Below are 27,743 nucleotides of genomic sequence, written 5' to 3'. Positions count from 1 at the left end.
TTACCCTACTAGCAATAAAAACATATGTAGAAAGAAACCATGTCGTTGTCAGTGACACAAGTGTCATCCTCCCGCCATTTGCATCCAGGTTGCCAGGCCACCCGCCCTGCCACAGCAATCGTTGACACAGCAGAAACGTCACTACTGTACCACCCCTTCCATTCCTAAGCACTCAACTCCTCGCCCCCTCACGCGCTTCTCTATCCCATCCCTCGTCAGTTGACGTATAGAGTGGGAGTCGCGCGCCCTTACACTGACAGCATCACTGTTAAATTCCTGATGTATAACCGTATGCTGCTATCATAAGTGAGCGGCCGTGTTTTACAAAATCTAATTTATGATGTACGGACGCGAGCCGTTTTAAAATTATATCTCGAAAAAGCTAATATTGTTATTTTTGTATTGAATATGTATTGAACTGCACCTGTCACGTCCGCTGTGGCTAAATACACAAGAAGCTGCTTTTCAACAAATTTGTACCAGTTTCCGCTCGTTCACACTAAGCCTTGCATCACTTTCCCGCATACATCGCCATCTTATTCAGTATATTGCATTGAACTACCAGTCAAACTATAAGTACATTCCTTTTAGTTTAGTTAGTACACGAGCACGTCCATCCATCTAACTCTGGATAATCAGATATGACAGCGCGCACGTAATCTGCACGCAGACTGAACCTGAGCCGGTGGCGTGGAAGGGAAGCGCTATAGAAATTGACTGGGGAAAAACGCGTTTTGGCAGTTACAGAGGGCAGCTGGTGTGACGTTGCAAGAGATTGAGCGAGCGCTAGAGGTTCCGAACACTAGGACTGGGCGCGCGACACCCGGGGGGTGGGGCATACAAACGAAGAAGGTGACGCCCGACCGGGTCACTGAGTGATTATTCACACCACCCACTTTTCCTCCCCCGTGGCGCTTTTGTGGGCGTCTCTGGGCTGTAGCGTGTCCCGGATATTGTGTGTAGGGCCCCCCTTGGCACCTCCTCTTCCTCCGCCTCCCTTCTCCTCCGCCCAGCTCACCCGAACGCCCGCCCGGCACCGGCACTTGCAACAGGAATATGGCGCTGAAACGGATTCACAAGGTGAGTAATGCTCGTGTGTACCACTAGATTTATCGTGTCCTTCTTAAAACCTTGCACGCGCATGATTGTATTTCTGTAGCCTAAGTTTGGGCCTCATGTGTCTGTTAGTACGTACATGACAAGGGCCTGAGGTGCTCTAAATACATAACACTATGAAATTATGTTGGTTTTCATATATGTATTCTAACACTAAGCGTGTGAAACGTTATATTATGCCTTCATATGTTATGTTTATATTTCTGAACTCTTTTTTTTATATATATATATATATATATATATGTAACACTTTATCTACAGGTAAACTATTCTCTTCCAGCGGCGCACTGTACGCAATACATGACAGTCACATACTGCTATACCTAGTAGGTAGTATGTTATCTATTTTGTGGTGTCATATACTCTATATTGTCTCCGGTGTTAAAAAGAAGTAGGCGACGGCAGCGTAAAATTATCCGTCCACATAGACCCACGCGTGGGCTTCCCCTCCCCTGTTCATCCCGCAGTATAAGATGGCGCTGGTTGTCTCTCTTACCGGGCCGCACTACTGCCGCGCACAGTTATATGATTTAGAGTGGCTCCCACTTTTTTATGTCGTCCACACGTGAAGCTATAATGGCACACACCTCGGATGGGATCTTGTCTCTTTTGTTCGGTTTGCTGAGGCCCGACGCATTTGTTGTTGCACAACTAAAACACTTGGGTGTTGTCTGTACGTGATACCATGGTGTGTGGCTTATTCTAGGTCATTTATGACAGCCTGTGAGGTTTAATTAAAATGTCATAACCACGAGTGGGAGATCTCGTATATCGCCTTTTGCCACCTCATACTTAATACATTCGAGAACTTTATAATGGACACCTTAGACGACCCCTTTAGCACCCGTTTCAGTTTCTCAAACTTGTGACAGGTTACTGGTTTAATATTAACAGGGGCAGGGTGACAGTATTGCTCTTTTCTTAATGTAATTTTAAATGCTTTCATTTAAGACAGATCGGATTTCACTTGTGTTTATGTAGTACTGATGCAGCTTTAATATTGCCCTGGAGGCAACTTTTTTTTTTTTTTGCCCAGCAACTTGGCAATAGTTTATTAAACACAGGAGTCTGTGAAGTTCTGAATGTGATCTAAAAGTATATTCAGGAAGTAGAAGCTACTAAATATTGTATCTAGTGCTAGTTCCAAGGCCTAGTGGTGACACCTTAGAACCTATACTTTTATCAGTATGATGAAACATGAGCTAGGATGTTTGTATTTTGAAAACAAGAACTATGTTTTTGATACATTTGTTGCTTACATGTGCCCCCCCCCCTCCCCAAGGTACTTGGCACTACTAGTAAGAAATATAATATTCCCCTGTAACTTGGTGGGGAGACATGGCAGCTGTTTTCAATGTATAGTGTTTACTATAGTAAACTAGATTGGAATTTTTGCTTACATTTTGTTCTTTTGGGTCTGTTTGATATTTGAGGGCTTGTATTGTAATTTTGTACCTGTTTTGAAAATGAAGTGGTTTTAATTCATATTTGTATTTAAAATGGAACACATTGTGATTTAAGTTTAGAGTAACTTTTTTTTTTTATTTTAGTTCTGCTTTATTTCAAAGTGGCTTCCTGCACTTGTGAGGAATATATTTTACATCCTGTTTGTGAATTTACATCTGTGAGTTCGTTTCAACACTATATTAATTTAGTATAGCTGATTGTACTCTATATGGAGACATTTGTTTTAAGAAATGTGCCAATGTGAGAATTGTTTTGAAACTTCATAATTATTAAATCGGTTCTTAAATAACAAAGCAGCAATGAATTTTGAGAATATTTTAGCATCAGCTTGCCTGGAATTGTCAAGATGTAATATTTTTATTTACTTGTCGGTGGAAAAATTCCCAGTTGCACATGCTCCTAAAATTTTGTCTGAGATGGATGTGTTTTTTCCTTTTAAAGGTCCTCCCGATTACTTCTATTAAAACTGTTTAATCCTGGCACTTATTGAAGGGGAGACACCATTCAGGATTTTGTTTTGGGATGCTAATGGATGGCGAGAAAAGATGTCAACTCTTTTGTCTTTTTATGACAGTATAAACCAAAATTGTTATTGGTTTAAAATATAGATAATGCCTTTACTACCCATTCCCCAGCTTTGCACAACAAACATTGTTGTATTTATTTATGCGCCAACAGATTCCACAGCGCTGTCCATGGGTACAAAGATAAAAGTACACTATAAAAGACACCAAAGTTTTTAACAAATATAGGGAGAATTGAGGGCCATGTTCCCGTGGGAACTTACAATCTAGATTGGTAGAAGGGTGAGTAACAGGAGGTGGGGACTGCAAAGGTGGGAATGATGATGGTGTGGAGTTAGATAAGGGCAGCTATTAGGCAAGTGGAATTAGTTTGTTACTGATTTGGAGATAGGCTTCCCTGAACAAAAAGGTCTTTAGGGAGTGTCTAAAGGGACATTATACACTTTTTTTTTTTTTTTTTTTCTCCCCTCTATTGGATGTAGCATTTTGCGAACATGTCTTGTATCCCTAATGAGCTTTGTTAAAGGGATACTGAACCCATATTTTTTCTTTCATGATTCAGATAGAGCATGCAATTTTAAACTTTCTAATTTACTCCTTTTTATCAATTTTTCTTTGTTCTCTTGCTATCTTTATTTGAAAAATAAAGTCCAGACCGATGGACAACACTTGTTTATTGGTAGATGAATTTATCCACCAATCAGCAAGAACAACCCAGGTTGTTCATAAAAAATGGGCCGGCATCTAAACTAACATTGCTTTTCAATTAAAAATACCAAGAGAAGGAAGAACATTTGATAATAGGAGTAAATTAGAAAGTTGCTTAAAATTGCATGCTCTATCTGAATCATGAAAGAAAAAAATTTGGGTTCAGTGTCCCTTTAACCTAATGGAATAATAATTTTTTTTTCTAGATGAACGCTCTATTTTATTAACTTGCCAAGCCCAAATGTTTTTTTGTGAATACGTTCGGCTGCTCTGGCTATGCGCGCTCCTGTTGCCCACTCCATGTAGAACGCATACATGCTATTAGCCGTGACGTCACCTCTCCTTCAGCATGGGATTGCGGCTCTGCTGTGCGTGATGCTGCGATCCCATGCTTCTCATTGGTTGTGCGGTCAGTTCTATTGTGAGAAGCGTATTACAATGCTCCTCACAGTAGAACTGTCAGAAGAACTGCGTGTAATTGTTTTGGTGTTCTGTGAACCTTTTGCAATACGGAGCATAAGAATCCTAAGGGTTTGTCCTGCTGCATCCAGAGGATTAGAATATCTAAGGCCGTGAAATATGCAAATTTGGGAGCTCATATCCTTTTCTATTTGAGGACAAGCCCGGTGCACAAATGCTCTCATTGAGCTTTATCCCATATTACTTGTGCCAGTAAAATAAGAAGGAAGCTTTTCTGCCACTGTGAGCACATTTTTATTTGTGGACATTACTTTTTAATTACTGTCCGTGCTGTACGCGTCAGCTGTATACAAATCACTACGCATGCGCAAAAGGATGCCGTGCATGGGTGAGGCGTGCACGTAAGGGCTAGTGCATGCGCAATTACAAAGGGACTTAAATGGACACTGAATCCAAATTTGTTCATTTGTAATTCAGAAAGCATTCAACTTTCTAATTTACTCCTATTATCAATTTTCCTTCGTTCTCTTGCTATCATTATTTGAAAAAGGCATCTAAGTTTTTGTTTTTTTTGGTTTCAGTACTCTGGACAGCACTTTTTTATTGGTGGATGAATTTATCCACCAATCAGCAAGGACAGCACAGATTGTTCACCAAAAATTGGCCGGCATCTAAACTTACATTCTTGCATTTCATATAAAGATACCAAGAGAATGAAGAAAATTTGATAATAGGAGTAAATTCGAAATTTGCATAAAATTTCATGCTCAATCTGAATCACTAAAATTAAGTTTTTGGGTACAGTGTCCCTTTAATGCATAACAGTAAACGTATACTAATAGTGTTAAACAATATAAGTGCATTATGGTCCTTTGTAAGAGGAAAGGTTAGGGGAAAGTCTGACAGCTCAAAGAAGTGCGTTCCAGATGGTTGGTGCCGCACAACATAAGTCCTGTAGCATGGGAGGAGGTGATGGTGGTAGATGCAAGGAGCAGGTCATTGTTGGATCTTAGGGGGTGGGCTGGAGTATATCTGTTAGATACATAGAATTTGACGGTAGATAAGAACCATAAAGGCCCATCAAGTCTACCCATATTACATGTTACTTTTTCCTTAGGATAGCCTTATGCATGTCCCAGGCATTTTTGAATTCCTTTAGTCTGTGTTTAACACCTCAAATGGAAGTTTATTCCATGAATCCACCACCCTTTCTGTAAACAAATTCTCTTGGTTTCTTTATTTAAAAAGCAAGAATGTAAGTTTAGATGCCGGCCCATTTTTGATGAACCTGGGTTATTCTTGCTGATTGAGGGTTAAATTCACCCACTAATAAACAAGAGCTGTCCATCATACTGAACAAAAAATTGGCTGGTTCCTTAGCTTAGATGGCTTTTTCAAATTAAGATAGCAAGAGAACGAAGAAAAATTGATAATGGGAGTAAATTAGAAAGTTGCTTTAAATTGCATGCTCTATTTGAATCACCAAAGTAAAAATTTGGGTTCAGTGTCCCTTTAAGCATTTAGAAACTGACACATTTTGGAGATATTGCATAGGTGGTTGTTACAGGATGAAGAGAGCAATTGGATGTAAGGTATGAAGGATAGATTGGAGTCAAGTGTAACTCCTAGCCAGCGGACTTGGGGTGATGGGGAGATAGTGGTGTCACCAACAGTGATTGAAAAGTTAGAAACTGGGGTAGAATTAGAGGGGGGATTAGGAGTTTGGTCTTGGACATGTTGTTTTTTTAGGTGGTGAGAGGTCATCCAAGAAGAAATGCCAGATAAACGGACACTGATTCAAGAAACGACAAGAGGAGAGAGTGCAGGGGTGGTTAGGTAGATCTGGGTATCATCAGCATAGAGGTGATAGTTTAAGCCATAGCTACTGATAAGTTTACCTAGTGTGGAACCCAGAAGCAGAACTTTTTTTACTTTCTGTGGTGAGATTTTTTTGCATCAAAAATTTTTCTGCATGTCATTTTGAAATAAAATTGTTTTAAATCGTGTGTGTGTGTATGTATATATATATATATATATATCTCCTTCCCCCCCCCCGCATATCATATCACCCTGGTCTCTTTATGCATACCCCCTGCAATTATATTATATAAACATACTTTCACATATACCCCACCATACTGGTTTTATTATTACTGTGGGTAGTGTACATAAAGTCAAGCCCATGCCCATTTATTTAAAGCGTACTGAGTGGGCACTGGGGCAGGCAGGCACGTAGTTAATTTTAAGCGGCTCAGGCTGGGGATAAAAGGGAGGCACTTCTCAGTGTCGCATGTACTGCGTGCTTTCAAAACAGACTTCATAATGGCAATATTACAGAATGACATTCTTGAAAACCAGAATTTGTTATTGCCGTTTTTGAAAGCACGCAGTACATGTGACACTGATAAGTGCCTCCCTTTCATCCCCAGCTATTAGTAGTATTAGTATTATTAGTATTATTATTCCTGCCTGCCCCAGTGCCCACTTAGTAAAAACACTATTCAACACTGACATTTATTTTAAACAATAATACCGAATTAGTGCACTCACTGCTCAAGTCAACACCACCTACACAGACACGATAAGCCGACACAGTAGTAGGGAACAGAGTTTCAAACAGCTGCAGTAATAGAAAGCTAGCACAGTTACCTCGCAGTCAGTCACAGAGTAGATAGTGTGAAAGGAAGCTGTTCTGGCGGCTAAAAGTAACAATAATATTGCATCTAAAAAGTGCAATTATTGGCTGCTCTGCTCCTGAAAATTGATAAAGTACTGCCCTAAAAATGTGCCGGTTGTCAATTTAAAAGCACTGCACTAGCCAGGAAAAAAAAAAAAAATCCCGTTGAAGAAAATTCTGCTTAACGGACCTGCCCATTCTTTCTGCAGGCAGGCTCCAGTTTCTGCGATAAGATCGCACTATGTTCTGCCTTGGCGGTGAGGAAGTATAGATAAAGTAGAGGACCCAGAACAGAGTCTTAATAACATTTAAAGTGAAGGTAAACTTTGATGAATGAGAGCCCGGTTTTTAAAAATACTATTAAAAACAGGGGCACTTCATTCATCAAAGTTTAGAAAGCAGCCTTTTTGTTTAAAAACTTACCTTTCTTTTCACAGCCGGAGCAGCTTCCCCCACCCGGTGATCCTCTCTTCACACGTCAGCAATGACTAATCTGGCTTCCTCCAATCACAGCATTCCCCCCAGGGGAGTCATTGCCTGAGGCCATGCTGTGATTGGAAGAAGCCGGATTAGTCATTGCTGACGTGTGAAGAGGATCTCCGGGTGTGGGAAGCTGCTCTGGCTGTGAAAAGAAGAAAGGTAAGTTTTTAAACAAAACGGCTGCTTTCTTAACTTTGATGAAGTGCCCATGTTCTTAATAGTATTTTTAAAAACCGGGCTTTCATTCCTCAGTTTACCTTCACTTTAAACCTCTAAATTTCTGCCTGTTTCTATGCCACTACAAACGCACAACCTTATATCACATGCTTTATTATTTGCTTTTCACAACATGTGACTGCTAGGTCATGTGGGCCATATAGATAACATTGTGCTCATGTCCGTAGAGTTATTAAAGAGTGAGCACAACACAGTACTAACTGGCTAAAATGCCAGTCAATAGATAATAGTCATGTGATCAGGTGGCTGTCAGACAATGCATAGATAGATACAAGGTAATCAGAGGTAAAAAGTATATTAAGGGGACAGTCTAGGCCAAAATAAACTTTTATGATTCAGATAGAGAATGTAATTTTAAACAATGTTCCAATTTACTTTTATCACCAATTTTTGCTTTTTTCTCTTGGTATTCTTAGTTGAAAGCTTAACCTAGAAGGTTCATTAATATGCTAATTTCTTAGACCTTGAAGGCCACCTCTTTTCAGAATGCATTTTAACAGTTTTTCACCACTAGAGGGTGTTAGTTCATGTATTTCATATAGATAACACTGTGCTCATGCACTTGAAGTTATCTGGGAGCAGGCACTAATTGGCTAAACTGCAAGTGTGTCAAAAGAACTGAAATAAAGGGGCAGTTTGCACAGGCTTAGATACAAGAGAATCCCCGAGGTAGAAAGGGTATTAATATAACTGTTGGTTATGCAAAACTGGGGAATGGGTAATAAAGGGGGATTATCTATCTTTTAAAACCATACAAATTCTGGTGTAGACTGTCCCTTTAATATATGTTGAAACTCTTCAATGTCCAGCTTTGTTTAGATCAGATCCATTCTTGGCACTTTTTAAATACACAATAACATGTATTCTTTTGAGCACTATATAATTACCAAATATAAAACGTATTGAATGCAAAATGGTAAGTTTAATATTTGGTTTCCATTGTATTCTCAGTGCCGTGTGGGCTGCAGCACTTTGAATCAATGCTAAAAACAGTGCACATGTAATTACCTCTTAAGGGACCTGGAAATGGTGTTAGAAATTCTAGGGACAAGGTGTGTGTGTGTGTAATGAATTGAGAAACTTTTAAAGAACCCTAAAAGCCTCCATGGAGTTTTGACACATGCCACTGTCTTTTATACACTATTTGCTAAATTACCAGTTTTGGTTTCTACATTTAGGGGATATCAGGTCTTTTGTCTTTAAAGGGACATAATTGTCGAAAAATAGTGTCCTATAATTTTTGAAAGCATGTAATTTAAAGACTACTTATGTGCATTAATACTATTTGTTATGAAACCAATGAATATAGCTGTGACAATTTCTCATTTGTTTCATTAACAATAGTCCAAATGCACATCCCTAAACTATCGACCTTACACTACTGTGTTTAACCCCCGCAAAGTTCTTACACACACAGTACTGCTTGGGACCAGCAGTGGACTGCTGATCCAATCATCAGTGATAGTTCCGTAACTGAACCATGTGACTAGTGCTGCTGTTTTGATCAGTGGCAGTTTCTACTTTGGACCAGCAGTGTAGGGTCAATAGTCTTAAAATTACATGCTCTAACAAATTAGAGCATGTCATTTTTTGTCAATTAGGATGTTTAATCCATTATGCCAATTGTATGTAGGTACTGTGTCACACAATTCTTTGCCCAGCATACTGTGTTGACGTAGTACCTACGTGCAACAATAACGCATGCTGTGGTCCCCACTGTCAGCATAAACAGGGTAGACTGTAGCTGGGGGCAGAAGGCCTCTGCCTTCATATAGTAAGGTGGCACTGATCGTGCTCGCTTTCTATATGAAGCCAGATTGCGGATACAGTGTATAACTGTGTATTGAAGTTTTTGGAGAAAAGGATAGAGGTGGGTCCATCCATCGCTGGAGGGAGGGTAGAGTTCTCTACACTACAGAAACATTTTTTCAATGAGAGAAGGGATGGTTGCTACACTACTAAAAAAGATATATTAGAGCGGCAGAGAGCCCTACAATAAGATTGCACAAAGGGGGGAGTGGGGGGCACTGCAAAAATAATAAATAAAGAGAGCTACTTCTGAGGGAGGTGTGGGATGGTTAGGTTTGATCACTACAATACAGAAAATAAATAATAAACAAAAGCCTAACTGCATACTGACAGACAGCTACTACCTAAGATGTTGAAAAATGATGGGGGGGGGGAGGAGGAAAGAGCTGTTTGGGAGTGATCAGAGGTGGAAGTTGTCAGGTGAGAGGGTGTTCACTGCACTACAATACATTTTACCCTTAACAGCTAACTGGTTAACCCCTTCAATGCCAGTAATTCCAGAGGTGTGGTGCACAGCTGCAATTAGCAGTCTAATTACAAAAAAATCAATGGCAAAGCCATGCATGTCTGCCATTTCTGAGCAAAAGGAATTAGAGATAAACTTTTACAACCATTTGTCTTACGATTGCTATATTTGTATGTAATTTTTTGGTTTGTGTAATGTAAAATTAATTTTTAGGGTCATGTCATTTTAGACATAGCTTCAGATAATACAGTAAAATAACAAAAACAATGAACAAATATATACATTTGGTCTTTCCTGAATCAGAGGATGCCAAGGAATACATTTAGAGTTTTCTTTAAAAAAATAAAAATTACTATTAGATAAAACTGAAATACAAGCGCGGAAACGGCTGAAATACATTTTGTCTGTATCTCTCACACACACACACACACACACACACACTGTTTACCTAGGACCTGTTTAGGAGGGTGTTTAAAGTGTATGTCAACTTTCAAGAATGAGTGCCCGGTTTTTAAAAATACTATTAAAAACAGGGGCACTTTCTTTCATCAAAGTTTACATTTCACCCGTTTTGTTAAAATACTTACCTTTTTATCATCTTGAAGCTGGAGAAGCGATTTCCCCTCCTGCCGCTTGTCACTTCATACTTCAGCAATGATGAATACGGCATCCTCCAATCACGGCTTCCGCCCCGGGGAATCCTTGCCTGAGGCAACACTTTTTGATTGGAGGAAGCCGGATTCGTCATTGCTGACGTATGAAGTGACGAGCGTCAGGAGGGGGAATCTCTTCTCCGCTTCAAGATGATAAAGGTAAGTATTTTAACAAAACGGGTGAAATGAAAGTTCCCCTGTTTTTAATAGTTTTTTTTTTAAAAAACCGGGCACTCATTCTTGAAAGTTGACATTCACTTTAATTTTGTATTGGGCAAATACCATTAAATGTATATTAGATTATGCAATTAATTTGTGCTTTGGATGGCAGATGATACAATAGAAAATATTACATTCTCCCCACTCGGCTTCTTTATATTGCCAATGGCTGTCAACATTTTTAGTGGAGGACACAGATTCCCCAACCCCCCCCCCCATAATTTTTCCATAATTTATCAGAGTAGTTAATTGAAAATGGATCTAAATCACTAGATTTAACCCTTAAAGGGACATGAAACCCCATTTTTTTTTCTTTCATGATTCAGATAGAGAATAGTTTTAAACATTCCGTTTTACTTATATTTAATTTAACCCAGATGACGGCCACGTGTCATCAGGGTTCCACTTTTGCAGCTCATCACGCCCCTTCCTCCATTGCACTTAACCTGCATCCTTGGTGTTCTAGGCCCTAGACCAGTAATGGTGAACCTTGGCACTCCATGTATTTAGAACTACATTTCTCATGATGCTTGACTGGACTTTAGCGTGCCTAAGCATCATGAGAAATGTAGTTCTCAAACATCTGGAGTGCCAAGGTTCACCATCACTGCCCTAGACTCTAGTGCACAGGCACTGCCAAGGGAAGCCCCAGAAACCAATGGCTTAAAGGGATAGTCTAGTAAAAAATAACTTTTCACGATTCAGATACTGCATGCAACTTTCTAATTTACAACAATTATCATTTCTTCTTTGCTCTCTTGGTATCTTTAGTTTAAAAAGCTGGAAAGTAAGCTGAGGAGCCGACCTTTTTTTTGGTTCAGAACCTGGGTATCGCTTGCTGAATGGATGGCTACATTTAGACACCAATCAGCAAGCGCTACCTAGGTGCTGAACCAATAATGGGCCGGCTTCTAAGCTTACATTTTAGCTTTTTAAAATAGATACCAAAAGAACGAAGAAAATTTGATAATAGGAGTAAATTAAAAAGTTTCTTAAAATTGCAGGTTCTATCTGAATCATAAAAGATTAATTTTGACTATACTATCCCTTAAATGTAGCTGGAAACCCCAAGACAGTGTTTCAAAGACCAGGTGATTAACTTTGAAAGGGTGGGTCTTTTTTTTTTTTTTTTTTGGGGTTTAAAGGGAAACTAAACTCAAATGCCGACAGCATCAAACTGTTAATTTGTATGTTTTGTAATTTTCCCTATGAGCCTTGAGCACCCAGGGCTGTGCTTGTTGCAGGGTCACAGAATGTGTACCCAGTCCAGTCTGAGTGCAGTCTCCTTCCGTGTTTTGTATATAACATATTGGAATGTGGCATTATGGAAATTATAATCTGAGTAGATCATAGTATGTATTTATACACCCCCCCACACCATGACTTAGTATTTGGTGGCAAAACCCTTGTTTTGGTCAGACGTTTCGTGTAGTTGGTCACCAGGTTTGCACACATCTCAGGAGGGATTTGAAACTCCACGAGGGGAGGTCTTTCATGGAGCCCCAGACCGAGGGAGATTGACAGTTATTTTGTATCTTCTATTTGCGAATAATCGCACCAACTGTTGATACCTACTCACCAAGCTGCTTGTCAATGGTCTTGTAGCCCATTCCAGCCTTGCATAGGTTTACAATCTTGTCCCTCACATCCTTGGACAGCTCTTTGGTCTTGGCCATGGTGGAGAGTTTGGAATCTGATTGCTTCTGTGGACTGGTGTCTTTTATAAAGGTAACAAGCTGAGATTAGGAGTACTCCCTTTAAGAGAGTGCTCCTAATCTCAGCATGTTGCCTGTATAAGACACCTGTGAGCCAGAAATCTTGCTGATTAATAGGGAATCAAATACTTATTTCACTCATTAAAATGCAAATCAATTTAACTTTTTTTTTTTTAAATGCGTTTTCTGGCTCTTTTTGTTCTGTCTCACTGTTCAAATAAACCTACCATTGAAATTATAGACTGATCATTTGTCAGTGGGCAAATGTACAAAATCAGCAGGGGATAAAATATTTTTTTCCCTCACTGTATATAAACATACACTATGATTTACTCTGATTATAATTCCAATAATGCCACATTCCAATATGTTACTCTTTGGTACTAATTTATTAAGATATTTTAAAATGCTTTTGGTGAATGTAATAATTATCGTATTGGAGTGTGTGTGTATACACACAGTCTACACACCCTGTTAAAATGCCAGGTTTCTGTGATGTAAAAAAATGAGACAAAGATAAATTATATTTCAGAACTTTTTCCACCTTTTTAATGTGACCTATAAACTGTACATCTAAATTGAAAATCAAACTGAAATCTATTAGGTAAAGGGAATTAAAAATTAAAAACTAAAATATGGTTGCATAAGTGTGAACACCCTTTTTATAACTGAGGGTGTAGCTGTGTTCATAATTAAGCAATCACATTCAAAATCATGTTAAATAGGAGTCGGTACACACCTGTATTTTAAAGTGCCTCTGATTAACTCCAAATAAAGTTCAGCTGTTCTAGTAGGTCTTTCCTGACATTTTGTTAGTTGCATCCTACAGCAAAAGCCATGGTCCGCAGAGAGCTTCTAAAGCATCAGAGGGATCTAATTGTTAAAAGGTATCGGTCAGGAGAAGGGTACAAAAGAATTTCCAAGGCATTAGATATACCATGGAACACAGTGAAGACGGTCATCAAGTGAAGAAAATATGGTGCAACAGTGACATTACCAAGAACTGGATGTCCCTCCAAAATTGATGAAAAGACGAGAAGAATACTGGTCTGGGAGGCTGCCAAGAGGCCTACAGCAACATTAAAGGAGCTGCAGGAATATCTGGCAAGTACTGGCTGTGTGGTACATGTGACAACAATCGCCCGTATTCTTCATGTGTCTGGGCTATGGGGTAGAGTGGCAAGACGGAAGCCTTTTCTTACAAAAAAAAAAACATCCAAGCCAGGCTAAATTTTGCAAAAACATACCTGAAGTTTCCCAAAAACATGTTGAAAAAGGTGTTCTGGTCTGATTTAACCAAAGTTTAACTTTTTGACCATAATCCCAAAAGATATGTTTGGCCCAAAAACAACACTGCATATCATCAAAAGAATACCATACCCACAGTGAAGCATGGTGGTGTCAGCATCATGCTTTGGGGCTGTTTTTCTTCAGCTAGAACTGGGGCCTTAGTCAAGGTAGAGGGAATAATGAACAGTTCCAAATACCAGACAATATTGGCACAAAACCTTCAGGCTTCTGCTAGAAAGCTGAACATGAAGGGGAACTTAATCTAATGACAACGACCCAAAGCATACATCCAAATCAACAAAGGAATGGCTTCACCAGAAGAAGATGAAAGGTTTGGGATGTCCCAGCCAGAGCCCAGACCTGAATCCAATTCATAATCTGTGGGGTGATCTGAAGAGGGCTGTGCATAGGAGATGCCCTTGCATTCTGACAGATTTGGAGTGGGCAAATCTTGCCAAGTCAAGATGTGCCGTGTGTGTGTGTATATATATGTATGTATATATGTGTGTATATGTATATATGTGTGTATATGTATATATGTGTGTATATGTGTGTATGTGTATATATGTGTGTATGTGTATATATGTGTGTATGTGTATATATGTGTGTATGTGTATATATGTGTGTATATGTATATATGTATATATATATGTATATATGTATATATGTGTATGTATGTATATATGTATATGTATATATGTGTATGTGTGTATATGTGTATATATATATATATGTATATATGTGTGTGTGTGTATATATATATGTGTATGTATGTGTGTATGTATATATATATGTGTGTATATATATGTGTGTGTGTATACATCATATTTTCTTCACTGTATGTAAAGTCTACACACTCTTGTTAAAATGGCAGGTTTCTGTGATGTAAAAAAATGAGACCAAGATAAATAATTTCAGAACTTTTTCCACCTTTTTAATGTGACCTATAAACTGTACAACTCAATTGCAAAACAAACTAAAATCTTTTAGGTGGAGGGAAGTAAAAATATAAAAAATAAAATATGGTTGCATAAGTGTGCACACCCTTAAACTAATACTTTTTTGAAGCACCCTTTGATTTTATTACAGCACTCAGTCTTTTTGAGTGAGTTTTTCAGCCTGGCACATCTTGACTTGGCAAGTTTTGCCCACTCTTTTTTAGGGCTGCAACTAACTAACGATTATTTTCATAATCGATTAATCGGCCGATTATTTTTTTCGACTAATCGGATAAAAAGAGAATCAATAATAGTTTTCTATGTTTTTAAATAAAATCCACATAATGAGTGTTACAAATATAAACTTTACATTAACACAACTGTTCAAGTTTTAAGCAGCAGAGCACAGTTTTATAATCAAACAAAACAAAACCACAAACTGGTAGAACTAGAAAGAGTTAGACTATCACTGTTAATAACATTCTGTTATTCACTCTTTCAGAAACTTTGCATTGAAATACAAAAATCTCAACATGTCCACATGCTTCTTGCTAAGGCTGGCTCTCTGTTTGCAGGTATATTTCCTGCAGCAGAGAAAAGGCTGTTGAGGTGTATAAGTAGGGTTTTGCCAATTTCACCAAAGTGGGATATTTATCTTGGTTAGCTCTTCACCAATGCTAAGTGTTTCCTACCTTGGCAAGGGGCCTCTCAATAAAGTAACCCTTGACTTCATTCTAACATAAAAATATCTTGAATATCTATATGCAATGGTAAATAACCAGCTATAAGGTTAGGGGAAATATCTAGTCCGCTCTAAAAATAACGAATATATACTTATAAAGGTTGAATCTGATACATATTATCAAAATTTTTTTACAAATATAAAAAAAAATAAAAAACAAAATCAAAAGCGTTAAGGACTGTATATCAATAACAGGACAAAGTCTTACACATTTATTTATACAGTACATATAATCAGCAATACATTAATAATTGTGCAAACATAATAGTGCACATCAATTTAAATAACTCCCATCAATCTAGGGGCAAGGTGTAAACAACAAGCTTGGCACTATATCATGAAAAACATAGTTCCAAATCACCAGATTTAATATAAACAATCCAAATGATGACTATTATATCTGGCTTGCACATAAGCCAGGGGTAGTTGTAAACTTATACTGTCCTGAAAAAGTGAAAAGTAGACGTCCTTTAGGCTAAGGACATAACCATAAAACACAATACCATGTGCAGGAGTTCATTGGAGCGAAGCAGCTGGTGTTGTGCACAGACCAACTAATTGCAAACCAACTAAACGATTAGGAGATTCGTTGACAACTATTTTCATAATCGATTATTATTGATTATGACGATTAGTTGTTGCAGCTCTACTCCTTTTTTTTTTTTTTTTTTGCAAGAACACTCCATATCCGTCAGATTGTGAGGGCATCTCTTGTGCACAGCCTACTTAAGATCACCCCACTGATTTTCGATTGGATTCAGGTCCGGGCTCTTACTGGGCCATTCCAAAAGTTTAATCTTCTTCTGGTGAAGTCATTCTTTTGTTGATTTGGACGTATGTTTTGGGGCTTTGTCATGCTGAAAGATGAAGTTCCTCTTCATGTTCAGCTTTCTAGCAGAAGCCTGAAGGTTTTGTGCCAAAACTCAGTGCTCGGCCAAAAATCCAAACAATGCAATATATTGTTAATTAATACACACACACACACACACACACACACGTGTGTGTATATGTGTTTCTCCAACATTGGTGTGTCCGGTCCACGGTGTCATCCATTACTTGTGGGATATTCTCCTCCCCCACAGGGAAAGGCAAGGAGAGCACACAGCAAGAGCTGTCCATATAGTCCCTCCCAGGCTCCGCCCCCCCAGTCATTCTCCTTGCCGCTCTGAACAAGTAGCATCTCCTCGGGGATGGTGAGGAGTTTGTGGTGTTTAGTTGTAGTTTTTTATTCTTCTATCAAGAGTTTATTTTAAAATAGTGCTGGTATGTACTATTTACTCTGAAACAGAAAGAGATGAAGAGTTCTTTTTATAAGAGGATTATGATTTTAGCAGACAGCAACTAAAATCAGTTGCTGTTCCCACACAGGACTGTTGAGATGAGAGAACTTCAGTTGGGGGGAACAGTTTGCAGACTTTTCTGCTCAAGGTATGACTAGCCATTTTTCTAACAAGACTGTGTAATGCTGGAAGGCTGTCATTTTCCCTCATGGGGATTGGTAAGCCATTTTCTTAGTCTCAAACAGAATAAAGGGCTTATTATGGGCTATACACTGGTAGACACTCTTAAGGGCTAAATCGATTGCTTTATTTAAGTATTATATGCAGTTTGAAGTTGAATTTCACACTTTTATAACATTGGGGAATGTTTTTTAGCACCAGGCACTTGTTAAGACACCTTCCCAGTCAGGAAGGGCCTTTCTCTGTAGTAGGCAGAGCCTCATTTTCGCGCCATTACTGTGCAGTTAATTTTGAGTTCAGTACATGCAGCTGCATGTGTGTGGGTCTGGAATCCACTAAAAACGTTCCTAGAAGGCTTCATTTGATATCATATACCCCCCTGGGATTGGTGAAGTCGCAGCAAAGGCTGTAGCTGGGACTGTAAGGGGGTTAAAATTAAAAACGGCTCCGGTTTCCACATTTTAAGGGTTAACAGCTTGAAAATTGGGGTGCAATACTTTGAATGCATTAAGACACTGTGGTGAAAATTTGGTAAAGATTGGATAATTCCTTCATAGTTTTTCACATATTCAGTAATAAAGTGTGCCCTGTTTAACATTTAAAGAGACAGTAACGGTTTTGTTTTAAAACGGTTTTTGTGCTTTATTAACCAGTTTAAGCCTGTTTAACATGTCTGTACCTTCAGATAGATCATGTTCTGTATGTATGGTAGCCAATGTGGTTCCCCCTTCAAATATGTGTGATAATTGTGCCATAGCGTCCAAACAAAGTAAGGACAGTACTGTCACAAATAGTAAAGTTGCCCAGGATGATTCCTCAGATGAAGGAAGTAGACATAGTTCTACATCATCTCCTTCTGTGTCTATACCAGTTATGCCCGCGCAGGCGACCCCTAGTACTTCTAGCGTGCCAATGCTTGTTACTATGCAGCAATTGACGGCAGTAATGGATAACTCCATAGCTAATATTTTATCCAAAATGCCAGCATTTCAGAGAGAGCGCGATTGCTCTGTTTTAAACACTGTAGAGCAGGAGGGCGCTGATGATAATTTTTCTGTCATACCCTCACACCAATCTGAAGTGGCAGTGAGGGAGGGTTTGTCAGATGGGGAAATTTCTGATACAGGAAGAATTTCTCAGCAGGCAGAACCTGATGTGACATTTAAATCAAAATTAGAGCATCTCCACGCATTACTTAAGGAGGTGCTATCTACTCTGGATGATTGTGACAATCTGGTCAACCCAGAAAAATTGTGCAAGATGGACAAGTTCCTTGAGGTCCTGGTGCACCCTGATGCTTTTCCGATACCTAAACGGGTGGCGGACATAGTGAATAAGGAGTGGGAGAAGCCAGGCATACCTTTTTGTCCCTCCTCCTATATTTAAGAAATTGTTCCCTATGGTCGACCCCAGGAAGGACACATGGCAAACAGTCCCTAAGGTCGAGGGGGCAGTTACTACTCTAGCCAAGCGCACGACCATTCCTATTGAGGACAATTGTGCTTTCAAAGATCCTATGGATAAAAAATTGGAGGGTTTGCTTAAAAAGATTTTTGTACAGCAAGGTTACCTCCTTTAACCTATTTCGTGCATTATTCCTGTCACTACAGCGGCGTGGTTCTGGTTCGAGGAACTGGAAAAGTCGCTCAGTAGGGAGACTCCGTATGAGGAAGTCATGGACAGAATTCACGCACTTAAGTTAGCTAATTCCTTTATTTTAGACACCGCTTTGCAGTTAGCGAGGTTAGCGGCGAAAAATTCAGGGTTTACAATTGGGGCGCGTAGAGCGCTCTGGCTAAAGTCTTGGTCGGCGGATGTATCTTCCAAGACAAAATTGCTTAATACCCCTTTCAAAGGTAAGACCCTTTTTTGGCCAGAATTGAAAGAGATTATTTCAGACATCACTGAGGGAAAGGGCCATGCCCTCCCACAAGATAAACCTTTCAAGGCTAAGAATAAGTCCAATTTTCGTTCCATTCGCAATTTCAGGAACGGACCGGCTTCCAACTCGGCAGCCTCTAGACAAGTGGGTAACGCTTCCCAGACTAAACCAGCTTGGAAATCAATGCAAGGCTGGAACAAGGGTAAACAGGCCAAGAAGCCTGCTGCTGCTACCAAAACAGCATGAAGGGGTAGCCCGGACCGGATCTAGTAGGGGGCAGACTCTCTCTCTTTGCTCAGGCTTAGGCAAGAGATGTTCAGGATCCCTGGACACTAGAAATAGTCTCTCAGGGTTTTCTTCTGGAGTTCAAGGAACTACCCTCAAGGGGAAGGTTCCACATGTCTAACTTATCTTCAAACCAAATAAAGAGACAGGCATTCTTACATTGTGTAGAAGACCTGTTAAAGATGGGAGTGATACACCCAGTTCCAACTGTGGAACAAGGTCGGGGGTTTTACTCAAATCTGTTTGTAGTTCCCAAAAAAGAGGGAATTTTCAGACCAATTCTGGATTTAAAAATTCTAAACAAATTTCTCAGAGTTCCATCGTTCAAATGGAAACCATTCGAACAATTTTATCTACAATCCAGGAGGGTCAATTTATGACTACCGTGGATTTAAAGGATGCGTATCTACATATTCCTATCCACAAAGATCATCCAAGGATTTTCACAAAGGTGCTAGGGTCCCTTCTAGAGGTTCTAAGACCAAGGGGTATTGCAGTGGCACCTTATCTGGACGACATTCTAATCGAAACGTCGTCTCTTTCCAAGGCAAAGGCTCATACAGACATTGTTCTAGCCTTTCTCAGATCTCACGGGTGGAAGGTGAACGTAGAAAAGAGTTCCCTGTCTCAGTCGACAAGAGTTCCCTTCTTGGGAACGATAATAGATTCTTTAAAAATGAAGATCTTCCTGACAAAAGTCAGAAAGTCAAAGCTTCTAAATGCTTCTCAAGTTCTTCACTCTATTCTGCAGCCTTCCATAGCTCAGTGCATGGTAGTAGGGTTGATGGTTGCAGCAATGGACATAGTTCCTTTTGCTCAAATTCATCTAAGACCATTACAACTGTGCATGCTCAAGCAGTGGAATGGGGACTATACAGACTTGTCTCCTAAGATTCAAGTAGACCAGATGACCAGAGACTCACTCCGTTGGTGGTTGTCACAGGATCACCTGTCCCAGGGAATGAGCTTCCGCAGACCAGAGTGGGTCATTGTCACGACTGACGCCAGTCTATTAGGCTGGGGCGCGGTCTGGGATTCCCTGAAAGCTCAGGGTCTATGGTCTCGGGAAGAGTCTCTTCTCCCGATAAACATCCTGGAACTGAGAGCGATATTCAATGCTCTCCGGGCTTGGCCTCAACTAGCGAAGGCCGGATTCATAAGATTCCAGTCAGACAACATGACGACTTTAGCTTACATCAACCATCAGGGAGGAACAAAGAGCTCCTTGGCGATGAGAGAGGTATCCAAGATCATCAAATGGGCGGAGGATCACTCCTGCCATCTCTCTGCAATTCACATCCCAGGAGTAGACAACTGGGAGGCGGATTATCTGAGTCGTCAGACTTTCCATCCGGGGGAGTGGGAACTCCACCCGGAGGTTTTTGCCCAGTTGACTCAATTATGGGACATTCCAGACATGGATCTGATGGCGTCTCGTCAGAACTTCAAGGTTCCTTGCTACGGGTCCAGATCCAGGGATCCCAAGGCGACTCTAGTGGATGCATTAGTGACGCCTTGGTCGTTCAACCTAGCTTATGCATTTCCACCGTTCCCTCTCCTTCCCAGGCTTGTAGCCAGGATCAAACAGGAGAAGGCCTCAGTGATTCTGATAGCTCCTGCGTGGCCACGCAGGACTTGGTATGCAGACCTGGCGAATATGTCATCGGCTCCACCATGGAAGCTACCTTTGAGACAGGATCTTCTAGTGCAAGGTCCATTCGAACATCCAAATCTAGTTTCTCTCCAGCTGACTGCTTGGAAATTGAACGCTTGATTTTATCCAAGCGCGGGTTTTCAGATTCAGTGATACTCTGGTCCAAGCCAGAAAACCTGTGACTAGAAGGATTTACCATAAAATATGGAAAGGATATATCTGTTGGTGTGAATCCAAGGGATTCTCATGGATTAATATTCCCAGGATCCTCTCCTTTCTAACAAGAAGGTTTGGATAAGGGATTGTCAGCGAGTTCTCTAAAAGGACAGAGATCTGCTTTATCTGTCTTGTTACACAGACGACTGACAGCTGTGCCAGATGTACAAGCTTTGGTCAGAATCAAACCTGTTTACAGACCTTTGACTCCTCCCTGGAGTCTAAATTTAGTTTTTTCAGTTCTTCAAGGGGTTCCATTTGAACCCTTACATTCCATAGATATCAAGTTACTATCTTGGAAAGTTCTGTTTTTGGTTGCTATTTCTTCTGCTAGAAGAGTTTCTGAACTATCTGCTTTGCAGTGTGATCCACCCTATCTGGTGTTCCATTCAGATAAGGTTGTTTTGCGTACCAAGCCTGGTTTTCTTCCAAAAGTTGTTTCCAACAAGAATATTAACCAGGAAATAGTTGTCCCTTCTTTGTGTCCGAATCCAGTTTCAAAGAAGGAACATTTGTTACACCATTTAGATGTAGTCCGTGCTTTAAAGTTCTATTTAGAAGCAACAAAGGATTTCAGACAAAACTTCTTTTTTGTTTGTCGTTTATTCTGGTAAGAGGAGAGGACAAAAAGCTACTGCTACCTCTTTCTTTCTGGCTGAAAAGCATTATCCGATTGGCTTATGAGACTGCCGGACGGCAGCCTCCTGAACGAATCACAGCTCACTCTACTAGGGCTGTGGCTTCCACATGGGCCTTCAAGAACGAGGCTTCTGTTGATCAGATATGTGAGGCAGCAACTTGGTCTTCTCTGCACACTTTTGCCAAATTCTACAAATTTGATATTTTTGCTTCTTCGGAGGCTGTTTTTGGGAGAGAGGTTTTGCAAGCCGTGGTGCCTTCTGTTTAGGTAACCTGATTTGCTCCCTCCCTTCATCCGTGTCCTAAAGCTTTGGTATTGGTTCCCACAAGTAATGGATGACGCCGTGGACCGGACACACCAATGTTGGAGAAAACAGAATTTATGCTTACCTGATAAATTACTTTCTCCAACGGTGTGTCCGGTCCACGGCCCGCCCTGGTTTTTTAATCCGGTTTGAAAAATTTCTCTCTCTATACACTACAGTCACCACGGCACCCTATAGTTTCTCCTTTTTTTCTCCTAACCGTCGGTCGAATGACTGGGGGGGCGGAGCCTGGGAGGGACTATATGGACAGCTCTTGCTGTGTGCTCTCCTTGCCTTTCCCTGTGGGGGAGGAGAATATCCCACAAGTAATGGATGACGCCGTGGACCGGACACACCGTTGGAGAAAGTAATTTATCAGGTAAGCATAAATTCTGTTTTCTTTCATGTAATTGGCAAGAGTCCACGAGCTAGTGACGTATGGGATATACAATCCTACCAGGAGGGGCAAAGTTTCCCAAACCTCAAATGCCTATAAATACACCCCTCACCACACCCACAATTCAGTTTTACAAACTTTGCCTCCTATGGGGATGTGAAGTAAGTTTGTGCTAAGATTTCTACGTTGACATGCGCTTCTCAGCATTTTGAAGCCTGATTCCTCTCAGAGTACAGTGAATGTCAGGGATGTGAAGGGAGTATCACCTATTGAATGCAATGCTCTTCCTAATGGGGATCTATTTAATTGATTCTCTGTGATGATCCGTAGTAACCCACCACATAAACAGCCAGCACAAGAGATGCAAAAATCACCACTTTAATGTATATAAAGCATAATTTTTTGGTCCCAAACCAGAGCCTTGGTCACATGCAGCAGGCATAGAATATGACCCAGCAAAAGTACCCTAAATACCCCACCCACCAATCAAAATCATAACACAGAACCGCCAAATCACAGACAATAACACACAGCTTTGGGTCGTTGTCATGCTGAAAGATGAAGTTCCTCTTCATGTTCAGCTTTCTAGCAGAAGCCTGAAGGTTTTGTGCCAATATTGACTGGTATTTGGAACTGTTCATAATTCCCTCTACCTTGAATAAGGCCCCAGTTCCAGCTGAAGAAAAACAGCCCCAAAGCATGATGCTGCCACCACCATGCTTCACTGTGGGTATGGTGTTCTCTTGGTGATGTGCAGTTTTTTTAAGCCAAACAAATCTTTTGGAATTATGGCCAAAAAGTTGAACTTTGGTTTCCTCAGACCAGGACACCTTTTGCAACATGCTTTTGGGGAACTTCAGATGTGTATTTGCAAAATTTAGCCTGGCTTGGATGTTTGTTTTATTTATTTATTTTTTTTTTGTAAGAAAAAGCTTCCGTCTTGCCACTCTACCCCGTAGCCCAGACATATGAAGAATACGGGCGATTGTTGTCACATGTACCACACAGCCAGTACTTGCCAGATATTCCTGCAGCTCCTTTAATGTTGCTGTAGGCCTTTTTGCAGCCTCCCAGACCAGTTTTCTTGTCTTCACCAATTTTGGAGGGACGTCCAGTTCTTGGTAATGTCATTGTTGCACCATATTTTCTTCACTTGATGACTGTCTTCACTGTGTTCCATGGTATATCTAATATCTTGGAAATTCTTTTGTACCCTTCTCCTGACTGATACCTTTTAACAATTGGATCCCTCTGATGCTTTAGAAGCTCTCTCCGGACCATGGCTTTTGCTGTAGGTTGTTACTAACAAAATGTCAGGAAAGACCTACTAGAACAGCTAATCTTTATTTGGGGTTAATCAGAGGCATTTTAAATGATGGCAAGTTTGTACTGACTGATTTTGAATGTGATTGCTTAATTCTGAACACGGCTACATCCCCAGTTATAAAAGGGTGTTGACACTTATGCAACCATATTATTTTAGTTTTTTATTTCCCTTTACCTAAAAGATTAGGTGTGTATATGTGTGTATACATATATTGTTAATACACACACACACACACACACACACACGTGTGTATATGTATTTCTTTCATGTAATTGGCAAGAGTCCACGAGCTAGTGACGTATGGGATATACAATCCTACCAGGAGGGGCAAAGTTTCCCAAACCTCAAATGCCTATAAATATACCCCTCACCACACCCACAATTCAGTTTTACAAACTTTGCCTCCTATGGGGATGTGAAGTAAGTTTGTGCTAAGATTTCTACGTTGACATGCGCTTCTCAGCATTTTGAAGCCTGATTCCTCTCAGAGTACAGTGAATGTCAGAGGGATGTGAAGGGAGTATCACCTATTGAATGCAATGGTCTTCCTAATGGGGATCTATTTAATTGATTCTCTGTTATCGGTCGTAGAGATTCATCTCCTACCTCCCTTTTCAGATCAACGATATACTCTCATATACCATTACCTCTACTCATAGCCAAACCAGTACTGAAACGGTTATCTGCTTTATGTGGATGGGTGTCTTTTTGGTAAGCATGTTTTTTATTACTTAAGACACCCCAGCTATGGTTTGGCACTTTATGCATTTATATAAAGTTCTAAATATATGTATTGTACTTATATTTGCCATGAGTCAGGTTCATGTATTTCCTTGTGCAGACTGTTTCATATTTGGGGAAATAAACATTTTAAGAAATATTTTTCTTACCTGGGGTTTAGTCTTTTTTCAAAATTTACTACATTTTTCTTGCAGATTGCAGGCAGTATTAGGCCTGCGGGTGCGCCAAATGCTAGACTTTATTGCGTCCTTGGCGCGAGAATTTTTTGGCGCAAAAGTACGTTCGTTGACGTAAGTTCGTCATTTCCGGCGTCGTAGCTGACGCCGAAACTTTACACATGGTTGCGTCATAAGTGACCCGAGTGTCTTTTCCGGATGTTGGCGCCAAAACATTTTCAGTTATGTTGTGCGTCATACTTGGCGCCAAAATTTTTTCATTAATTTAATACCCTATTGCTATTGGCCTCTTGCCTTTTTTCTTTGTCAGTACTTTTTCTTCAACTTTTAATGTACATGTTATACCTATGAAATTTAAAGAATTTGTTACTGATTCTATTCAGAAGACTTTGTCTGCTATTCTGCCTTCTAATTAATATAAGGTCTTTTGGAACTTCTCATAAAGTTGTTGAAATTTCAAATGACCGACAACATAATGAATTATCCTCCTCCGATGAGGATCTATCTGATTCAGAAGATCCTTCCTCAGATATTGACACTAATCTACTTATTTATTTAAAATAAAGTATTTTCGTTCTTTGTTAAAGAAGTGTTAATTATTTTGGATATTGTGGAAACTAGTCCTCTTGATATTGGAATTAGTAAATTGTTTTTAAACCTCCTGTGGTTACTCCAGAGGTTTTTTCCTGTTCCTGATGCTATTTCTGATATGATTTCTAAGGAATGGAATAAGCCGGGTACTTCTTTTATTCCTTCAAGGTTTAAAAATTGTATCCTTTTACCAGCAATTTCTATGGAGTTTTGGGAAAAGATCCTCAAAGTTGATGGGGCTATTTCTACTCTTGCTGAACGTTCCTTTATTCTTATAGAAGATAGTACTAAAGTTCCTTTAGATAGGAAACTTGAATCTTATCTAAGGAAAGCTTATTTATATTCAGGTCATCTCAGGCCTGCAATTTCTTTGGCTGGTGTTGCAGCTGCATCAACATTTTTGTTGGAGAATTAGCGCAACAAGAATTAGATTCTGATTTTATTTATTTATGAAGCGCCATCATATTCCGCAGCGCTATCCATGGGTACAGATCATTTAAATAAAACAATAGTTTAAAACTTCTAAGACTAAGAGAGAGGACAGAATTTACAAACGCATACAGGAGGAACCGAGGGCCCTATTCCTGTGGGAACTTACAATCTAGCATTGTTTGCTTACTGCAACATACTAATCAGTTCTGATGCCATTTTTTTGATAACATCAAGATTGATGTTAGATCTATGTCTTTAGCTATTTTTAGCTAGTGGAGTTTGAGGCTTAAATCTTGGAATGCTGATATGACTTTTTAAGTCTAGATTGCTATCTCTTTCTTTTCAAGGTAATAAGAGACCTAAGGGTAAATATAGAGCTTCTAATCATTTTCGTTCTTTTTGTAAAATAAGGAACAAAAACCTAATCCTTCCCTATGGAATCTGTTTCCAATTGGAAACCTTCATTAATTGGAATAAATCCAACCCATTTAAGAAACCAAAAGCCAGCCCTTAAGTCCACATGAAGGTGAGATTCTCATTCTAGCTCAGCTGGTAAGGGGGCAGATTAAGGTTTTTTTTCAAGGATGTTTGGATAAATTCTGTCCAAAATCAATGATTTCAGAGTGTTGTCTCTCAGGGATATCTAATAGGATTCTGAGTAAATCCTCCTGTGAGATTTTTATTTTTTTTATTTCGCGCATCCCAGCAAATCCAGTTAAAGCTCAGGCTTTCCTGAAGTGCATTTCAGACCTGGAGTACAGGGGTAGTCATGCCAATAACTTTTCAGGAACAAGGTTTGGGGTTTTATTCAAATCTATTCATTGTCCTAAGAAGGAAATTTCATTCAGACCAATTCTTGATCTGAAAATTTTGAATCGTTATGTAGAGTACCAACTTTCAAATGGTGACTTAAAGGGACATTATACACATTTTTTCTTTGCATAAATATTTTGTAGATGATCTATTTATATAGTCCATGAAGTTTAAAAAAAAAAAAGTGTTTAGTGTTGCTTATTTTTAAATAACATTGCTCTGATTTTCAGACTCCTAACCAAGCCGCAAAGTTTTATCTGAATACTGATGTATACCTTCTCCAGCTTGCTCCTGTTTGTGTAAAGGGTCTTTTCATATGCAAAAGAAGGGGGAGGGGGAGTGTCGTATTTCCCACTTGCAGTGGGCTTTCCAGCTACCTTTTCAACAAAGCTAAACTGAGAGCTTCTAAGTAAGTTTTTAAACAGTTTTATACTGAATTTTTATATCGGTATCTTATTCTTTATAGTAGTGTCTATTACATGCAGTTATATAAAAATGAGTGTATACTGTCCCTTTAAGGACTGTTCTGCCTTTTATTCAGCAAGGACATTTTAGTTCCACAATGGACTTGCAGAATGTATACCTTCATATTCCGATTAATTCAGATCATTATCAGTTCCTGAGATTCTCTTTTCTAGACAAGCATTACCAATTTGTTGCTCTTCCATTTGGACTAGCAACCCCTCAAATATTTTTTTAAAGGTTCTAAGTGCCCTGCTTTATGGAAACCAGAGAGCAGGGTATTGCAGTGTTTCCTTATTTCTATGATATGTTGGTACTAGCTCAGTCTTTGCGTTCTGCAGAATCTCACACAAATTAACTAGTGTTGTTTCTTCGGAAACATGGTTGGAGGATCAATTTGCCAAAAAGTTTCTTGATTCCTCAGACAAGGGTCACCTTTTTAGGTTTCCAGATAGATTCAGTGTCCACGACGGTCTCTAACAGACAAGACGTTTGAAAGTGGTTGCAGCCTGTCGGCATCTTCAGTCTGTCATTCCCTTCAGTGGCTATGTGCATGGAAAATTTAGGTCTCATGACTACAGCATCGGACGCGATTCCCTTTGCTCGTTTTCACATGAGACCTCTCCAGCTTTGTTTGCTGAATCCATGGTGCAGGGATTATACAAAGATATCACAATTAATATCCTTATATCCCAATGTTGACACTCTCTGACGTGGTGGTTAAATAGCCAGCGTTTAGTTCAAGGGGCTTCTTTGTTTGGCTAACCTGGACTGTGATCACTACAGATGCAAGTCTTTCAGGTTGGGGAGCTGTTTGGGGATCTCTGACAGCACAAGGGGTTTGGAAATCTCAAGAGGCAAGATTACCAATTAATATTTTAGAACTCTGTGCAATTCTCAGA

General features: G+C 39.7%; 1 protein-coding gene across 1 annotated transcript in view; it reads left to right on the top strand.

Annotated features, from left to right (window-relative positions):
* Window positions 1-219: 219 nt before the first annotated feature.
* The window catches only part of UBE2D3 (ubiquitin conjugating enzyme E2 D3), a gene marked incomplete in the record, with an annotated part of 343,032 nt that continues 315,508 nt past the window's right edge, over window positions 220-27,743 (top strand). Inside the window, 1 exon segment of the mRNA XM_053703501.1 lies at window positions 220-1,080. Coding sequence (XP_053559476.1) covers window positions 1,057-1,080 — 24 coding nt within the window.

Source organism: Bombina bombina, chromosome 2 (genome assembly GCF_027579735.1).
Source record: "Bombina bombina isolate aBomBom1 chromosome 2, aBomBom1.pri, whole genome shotgun sequence".
Lineage (NCBI taxonomy): Eukaryota > Metazoa > Chordata > Amphibia > Anura > Bombinatoridae > Bombina > Bombina bombina.
The sequence above is the reverse complement of the archived record's forward strand: the minus strand, read 5'-3'. Positions and strand labels throughout refer to the sequence as shown.